This window comes from Squalius cephalus (genome assembly GCF_949319135.1).
Source record: "Squalius cephalus genome assembly, chromosome: 14".
NCBI lineage: Eukaryota > Metazoa > Chordata > Actinopteri > Cypriniformes > Leuciscidae > Squalius > Squalius cephalus.
Genome location: NC_137135.1, coordinates 38061188 through 38069265, shown reverse-complemented (window position 1 = coordinate 38069265; position 8078 = coordinate 38061188). Strand labels below are relative to the sequence as shown.

General features: G+C 42.2%; 1 protein-coding gene across 1 annotated transcript in view; it reads left to right on the top strand.

The window, feature by feature from the left end:
- The first annotated feature begins 3722 nt into the window (after positions 1-3722).
- The window catches only part of mcm7 (minichromosome maintenance complex component 7), a 19132-nt gene continuing 14776 nt past the window's right edge, over positions 3723-8078 (top strand). The window contains exons 1-4 of the mRNA XM_079891716.1: positions 3723-3897; positions 5056-5135; positions 5214-5378; positions 5622-5746. Coding sequence (XP_079747842.1) covers positions 3867-3897; positions 5056-5135; positions 5214-5378; positions 5622-5746 — 401 coding nt within the window. The 5' untranslated portion in view covers positions 3723-3866. The remainder of the gene's footprint in view (positions 3898-5055; positions 5136-5213; positions 5379-5621; positions 5747-8078) is intronic.

Below are 8078 nucleotides of genomic sequence, written 5' to 3'. Positions count from 1 at the left end.
TCATGTTAGGGTGTAGTACAGCATGTGTGTGTAGTCATGTTAGGGTGTTGTACAGCATGTGTGTGTAGTCATGTTAGGGTGTAGTACAGCATGTGTGTGTAGTCATGTTAGGGTGTAGTACAGCATGTGTGTGTAGTCATGTTAGGGTGTAGTACAGCATGTGTGTGTAGTCATGTTAGGGTGTTGTACAGCATGTGTGTGTAGTCATGTTAGGGTGTAGTACAGCATGTGTGTGTAGTCATGTTAGGGTGTAGTACAGCATGTGTGTGTAGTCATGTTAGGGTGTTGTACAGCATGTGTGTGTAGTCATGTTAGGGTGTTGTACAGCATGTGTGTGTAGTCATGTTAGGGTGTTGTACAGCATGTGTGTGTAGTCATGTTAGGGTGTTGTACAGCATGTGTGTGTAGTCATGTTAGGGTGTAGTACAGCATGTGTGTGTAGTCATGTTAGGGTGTAGTACAGCATGTGTGTGTAGTCATGTTAGGGTGTTGTACAGCATGTGTGTGTAGTCATGTTAGGGTGTAGTACAGCATGTGTGTGTAGTCATGTTAGGGTGTTGTACAGCATGTGTGTGTAGTCATGTTAGGGTGTTGTACAGCATGTGTGTGTAGTCATGTTAGGGTGTTGTACAGCATGTGTGTGTAGTCATGTTAGGGTGTTGTACAGCATGTGTGTGTAGTCATGTTAGGGTGTAGTACAGCATGTGTGTGTAGTCATGTTAGGGTGTTGTACAGCATGTGTGTGTAGTCATGTTAGGGTGTTGTACAGCATGTGTGTGTAGTCATGTTAGGGTGTTGTACAGCATGTGTGTGTAGTCATGTTAGGGTGTTGTACAGCATGTGTGTGTAGTCATGTTAGGGTGTTGTACAGCATGTGTGTGTAGTCATGTTAGGGTGTTGTACAGCATGTGTGTGTAGTCATGTTAGGGTGTAGTACAGCATGTGTGTGTAGTCATGTTAGGGTGTTGTACAGCATGTGTGTGTAGTCATGTTAGGGTGTTGTACAGCATGTGTGTGTAGTCATGTTAGGGTGTAGTACAGCATGTGTGTGTAGTCATGTTAGGGTGTAGTACAGCATGTGTGTGTAGTCATGTTAGGGTGTTGTACAGCATGTGTGTGTAGTCATGTTAGGGTGTAGTACAGCATGTGTGTGTAGTCATGTTAGGGTGTAGTACAGCATGTGTGTGTAGTCATGTTAGGGTGTAGTACAGCATGTGTGTGTAGTCATGTTAGGGTGTTGTACAGCATGTGTGTGTAGTCATGTTAGGGTGTTGTACAGCATGTGTGTGTGTAGTCATGTTAGGGTGTAGTACAGCATGTGTGTGTAGTCATGTTAGGGTGTTGTACAGCATGTGTGTGTAGTCATGTTAGGGTGTTGTACAGCATGTGTGTGTAGTCATGTTAGGGTGTAGTACAGCATGTGTGTGTAGTCATGTTAGGGTGTAGTACAGCATGTGTGTGTAGTCATGTTAGGGTGTTGTACAGCATGTGTGTGTAGTCATGTTAGGGTGTAGTACAGCATGTGTGTGTAGTCATGTTAGGGTGTAGTACAGCATGTGTGTGTAGTCATGTTAGGGTGTTGTACAGCATGTGTGTGTAGTCATGTTAGGGTGTTGTACAGCATGTGTGTGTAGTCATGTTAGGGTGTTGTACAGCATGTGTGTGTAGTCATGTTAGGGTGTTGTACAGCATGTGTGTGTAGTCATGTTAGGGTGTAGTACAGCATGTGTGTGTAGTCATGTTAGGGTGTAGTACAGCATGTGTGTGTAGTCATGTTAGGGTGTAGTACAGCATGTGTGTGTAGTCATGTTAGGGTGTTGTACAGCATGTGTGTGTAGTCATGTTAGGGTGTTGTACAGCATGTGTGTGTAGTCATGTTAGGGTGTAGTACAGCATGTGTGTGTAGTCATGTTAGGGTGTTGTACAGCATGTGTGTGTAGTCATGTTAGGGTGTTGTACAGCATGTGTGTGTAGTCATGTTAGGGTGTAGTACAGCATGTGTGTGTAGTCATGTTAGGGTGTAGTACAGCATGTGTGTGTAGTCATGTTAGGGTGTTGTACAGCATGTGTGTGTAGTCATGTTAGGGTGTAGTACAGCATGTGTGTGTAGTCATGTTAGGGTGTAGTACAGCATGTGTGTGTAGTCATGTTAGGGTGTTGTACAGCATGTGTGTGTAGTCATGTTAGGGTGTTGTACAGCATGTGTGTGTAGTCATGTTAGGGTGTAGTACAGCATGTGTGTGTAGTCATGTTAGGGTGTTGTACAGCATGTGTGTGTAGTCATGTTAGGGTGTTGTACAGCATGTGTGTGTAGTCATGTTAGGGTGTTGTACAGCATGTGTGTGTAGTCATGTTAGGGTGTAGTACAGCATGTGTGTGTAGTCATGTTAGGGTGTAGTACAGCATGTGTGTGTAGTCATGTTAGGGTGTAGTACAGCATGTGTGTGTAGTCATGTTAGGGTGTAGTACAGCATGTGTGTGTAGTCATGTTAGGGTGTTGTACAGCATGTGTGTGTAGTCATGTTAGGGTGTTGTACAGCATGTGTGTGTAGTCATGTTAGGGTGTTGTACAGCATGTGTGTGTAGTCATGTTAGGGTGTTGTACAGCATGTGTGTGTAGTCATGTTAGGGTGTTTAACCATTATACAGAATATTTACTTTAACAAGGGTGGACGTACTAAGGCTGACCACATCAGATTTGAAAGATAAAAGTGGTAAAAATAGAAAATTAAAGGAACAGACCAGAGGATCCCAGGAGAAGTGATGACAGCTCTATGATGACATTACATTCTCCCATCTTTCATTTAAAGGAAAGGGTTTAAAATAACGGTGGACAATAAATGGAGAGACAAACAAAAAACCTTGATTATAATTCAGGTTCAATTAAATTTTCACTTTATTGTTGGAATTTCTTTCAAAAATCGTCTTGCATCCCACAACGTTTACTGTCTCACATTAATACACATCCACATCAAATAATAACAAGACACTACAATAGACACTACTTGATACAAAAAAAATTCTAAAATTAATTTACTAATTGAAAAGAATATGTACATTAGAGAGAATCTTTACTGAAACTCTGTAAGAATCTGCTAGTTTATTAGGGGACTGAGGAGAAATGCTGATATATGGTCTCAAAGGGCTGTAAAGTGTCTCAAATTATTATTTTTAATTAACTGCAATATGCTTAGCATTCAAGTGGCGTTATTTATTTTTTAGGTTTATAATTTATATTGTTCAACATTTTAAAGCAGCATATGTCATGGTCTTTATTGGGGACAACATTGGCTGACCAGCCACGTCCTCCATAAAAAGCAAAAACAACCATTACAAATTCATACTATGCAAACACTTCATATTTAATCATATTTTATGATTTGTAGATTCCATTTTACAGATTAATCTCTCAGTGTCGCGCGCGTGGCGTTTCGAGGCACAATCATCGGTTCAATTAGTTCTGAGTTTCGAACAACTTCGTCTCTCCCATCACTAATCATTCCTGCTCCATATGTTGTTCATATATCAAATATCATATATCATAAACTGCCTTCCGGGCTCGTGCTGGAACTGTTTGCAGCTTTTGTCATGGCATCTTTTTTTACCGCCGTTTCAAAGCGCAAAGCTATTGGTCCTTCCGCTCACATGACACACTACGTTTGTAAGATTTTCGCGCCATAAGCGCAGCCCCGCCCCCACGCACGCCCAGACGCGCTCTGATTGGTGGAGAGCGCCAGCAGACTCGCGCCAGTTTTCGCAGCTGTCCTCGAGAGCCTGTTGCGTCTTTAGTCTCTGAAAGCGTTTCCTAAGCGAAATATTCACATATTTATCTCAGAGACGTAATTATTCACATTTCCGCGATAAACATGGCACCAAAGGATTATATGGCGGAAAAGGGTAAGTTGGGAGATTCACTTCTGGCGCACATTTAACATTAACGTTAGATTTATTTGTGAAGAACTCTTCTCTGTTTCTGAGTTTCGGACACGCATCAAAGTTCGACGAAATGAAAGTAGAATAAAGTCGCATATGAATCATTTATATGTGAACTCGAGCGGAACGTGTATCTGTTAAACATGTGTGCGATGTTTCGTTGTTTGTGTAAAAGCAGGTTTAACTTAGTTTTATAGTCGCTCGCGGCGGCCGCGCGGGTTGAGCGCGCACTTGCTGAAGTGCCCGGATGGAGTTTTGGAACAAAGAGCGGCGGCGCGCGCAGATCACGTGCTCGCTTCCGACAACGCTTTTTCCCAATCTAAAGTTTAACGGACCGTCCAGAATCACGTGTGTTTGTTTATTCTGATCGGTCGCTACTGTATTGTCAGAGTCTCTTCAAAGCACGATGTGAAAGTTTATTCTGTACGTGTAAAACGGAGCCGCGTGACCCTAACTGACACCAGAGCCACAGACCGATGATGATGAAGATGATAATGACGAAGATTATGATGATGAGCTCAGATTTCGGTCCGGACCGGTCTAGTTTGTGAAGCGCGGAGGGATCGCGGAGGCGCATGGCTGTAGTCGGGCACGAGGACCATGTGCTGCTTTGTTTACAATAACACCAGCCGTCGAGTGGCGTTACGCGCGCGTCAGCTATATCGCAGACGCTGATGGCAGCGATGTCGCGCGCGTTGGACTCGAGTCACGATGCGGCTGATCGACACGACAACGCGATGTTTTGCTCGAGTCATTATGAGGCTGTTTGGACGCGTCGATCATTTGCGCGCAGTTTTACTTCATTTATCTTCGTATTCTCTTCTGAACAGTTACTAGTAAGAGTTTAATGCTGAAATCATGTTACTTTCATCTGTGCGAAGAGTGTATCATGAGCTTTGGACATTAAAGCCCTTTTGTTTCGGCTGCTCTTCTGTTTTTGCTCGTTTGTTTACGAACACGGATCACGTGACTGATGTGTTTGTGCACTGCTTGGTCGCGCGCTCATCTGAAACTTTTCCTGCACGTGCACAAACACTCCCACGCACTGCTTTCCTCGGGTGTGTGTGTGTGTGTGTGTGTGTGTGTGTGTGTGTGTGTGATCGTGTTTGTCTGTGTTCCCAGAGAAGTGCAAGCGCTTCCTGCAGGAGTTCTACAGCGAGGATGAGTCCGGGAAGAAGCTCTTCAAATACGGCGCTCAGCTGGTGAGATCCTACAGTTCCTGCAGACGAGCCTCAGTGTGTGTGTGAGACTCCGGCTCACCTGTGTGTGTGTGTGTGCAGGTCTCGCTGGCCCACCGAGAGCAGGTGGCGCTGCTGGTGGATCTGGACGACGTGGCGGAGGAAGACCCTGAGCTGGTGGAGAGTGTGTGTGAGAACGGCAAGCGCTACGCAGGACTGTTTGCAGACGCGGTTCACGAGCTGCTGCCGGAGTACAGGGAGCGAGAGGTGTGTGTGTGTGAGAGAGAGAGAGAGAGAGAGAGAGAGAGTGAGTGTGTGTGTGTGTGTGTGTGTGTGTGTGTGTGTGTGTGAGAGAGAGAGAGAGGGTGTGTGTGTGTGTGTGTGTGTGTGAGAGAGAGAGAGAGAGAGAGAGAGAGAGAGAGAGAGTGAGAGAGAGAGAGAGAGAGAGTGTGTGTGTGTGTGTGTGTGTGTGAGTGATTGTCACTGATAGTGTGTGTGTGTGTTCTGTAGGTGGTGGCGAAAGATGCCTTGGACGTTTATATCGAGCACCGGCTGATGATGGAGACCAGGGGTCGTGACCCCGCAGACACACATGACTCCAGGAACCAGTATCCGTCTGAACTCATGCGCAGATTGTGAGTGACTAACTAACACACTCACTCACACACTCACTCACACACTCACTCACACACTCACTCACTCACACACACTCTCACACACACACACACACTCACTCACACACACACTCTCTCACACACACACACACACACACTCACACTCACTCACACACTCACACACACACACACACACACACACACACTCACACTCACTCACTCACTCACTCACACACACTCTCACTCGCACACACACACTCATTTATGAAGGTAAAACAGTAGCAAAACTCGAGAGCTTGCTAATTTGAATGTGAGAACTTGTAAAATTAATATTTGTATTTGTAAGTTGAAATTTATACTTGCAGCTCTGATGTGAAAAGCTGCATCTATCGATTTGCACACACAGACAATACTCAGACAGGGTTCCCGCGGGGTCTTAAAAAGTCTTAAAATGTCTTAAATTCTGAACTTTAAATTTAAGGCCTTAAAACGTCTTAAAAACAGACAGATTTTCATCCGCGGTCTTAAATTTCATTTAGTCAGGTCTTAAAAAAGGTTTTACCGTCGTTCATTTCCAGAAACGCTGCCGCAGAAAGTTATTACAAAGTAGCAAAAAAGTATCGAAGTCGCTCGCCAAGAGGCAGTTCACATATCGCGTCTTTTTCACGCTCAAGTTCATTCAAATGTAGGCGTGCGGTAAGCGCTTATAATAGAAGCGACGCGCTCGTTTATTTCCAGGCGCAGCGACATGAAGAAAGACATGAAGGATGCGTGTGCACCCAAACACTACGGGTGTGTTTCTCTTCTCCGTAAATACATCTTGTAGCAGAGCTCCAGCAAGCGTTTCTCGGCGGTGGAAATCCATTAGCCACTAAAACTTTTTTGTCATTGTGGAGTTGCATAGCAACGACAGACGCCACGGGAAAATCGGACCGAATTTTACTATTAATAATAAAAGATAAGCTAAAGTGTATTTTAAATGTCACTAAATCATTTTTTTATAAAAAGAATGAGTCAAAAAAGATAAATTAAAGTCTGAAATATGTGAGGTTTATCTTTTTATAAAAACCTTTTTTGTCAACTTAATTTGAACTTGTACATGTTAGTATAACATGTTGCAAGACACTTAAAATCTGGCTATCATTTTTAATCGTATTATTTTAATGTTTATGTTAGTGCGTATTGATGCTAATTTTATTTGTTGCTGTTTTTCGACATAAAACTTGGTGAATTGATTTCATTGTGTAGTATTAGTACTTTGAACAGGATTCTGTGATAACAGTGATAATTTTTGGCACTATAATAATTAAGTGAAATGTTCATGTCATTTCATCTCTAGTTATGATCAACTATGATCAACTAAAATCATCTAATTATGTGTTTTTTACATTAGGCCTATAATATGCAAAGTACAATTTTCTATAATTTTTTTTATATCTGATTCTGTTCTTTTCTCTGACACGCGTTGTTGGGTCTGGAAGGTTACTAATGTGATTGCTTTATCTGTAAATTAAGTTAATGCATTTTCAATTACTGAATTCATTGAAATAAAATGAATTCTTTGATTTTAATATTTTTTGGCAATGCGTCGTGTAGGTCTTAAATTTCAATCTTTATGGTCTTAAAATGTCTTAAAAAGGTCTTAAATTTGACTAACTGAAACCTGCAGGAACCCTGCTCAGAACACCTGTGTTTTGAATTCGAAGTTGCAGATTAATAGTTACAAATGTGTAAAGTGTCATTTACATAAACAAAATGACAGGCACAATTGTGTACTACACATTTATCTTTGTGCTTTAGTTCAGTTTCGTTGTACAACCACAAGTCGGCACTCACAACCTCTCATATCTGGCAGTACAACTTCAAATCCTAGCGCTTTGACTTTTGCTACTCTTTTTGCGATATGCCTGTAGCAAAACTCACTCGTGCACTTGTAAATGCAGACTTGAGAGAGCAGTCGGGGGCGGGGCTGGGGTCGGAATGAAGTCATTTTATTGGTCAATGCCTCACCAATGAACAACGCCAGCCACAATGCAAACATTTGTATGCATATGTATCAGCTATTTTTTAAAACGCTTGGAAAATATTTGTATGAAATATCATTAGTTTTACTGGAATAGTTTTACAGAATATGAACGCAACGCGTTTAATTGAGACAGTGGTATTAAAAGACCAAACAGGAAACACCATATAGCCTATACAGAAAAAAATTGAGCACAGAATATGAACGCAACGCGTTTAATTGTACTTTTTCCTCAACCCAAGAAAACGCTTAATGAGGCTTAATGGACCAACAGTTATAAAATAAAAATTAAAAACAATAAAAAAAACACATAATTTGTTACTTTATTAA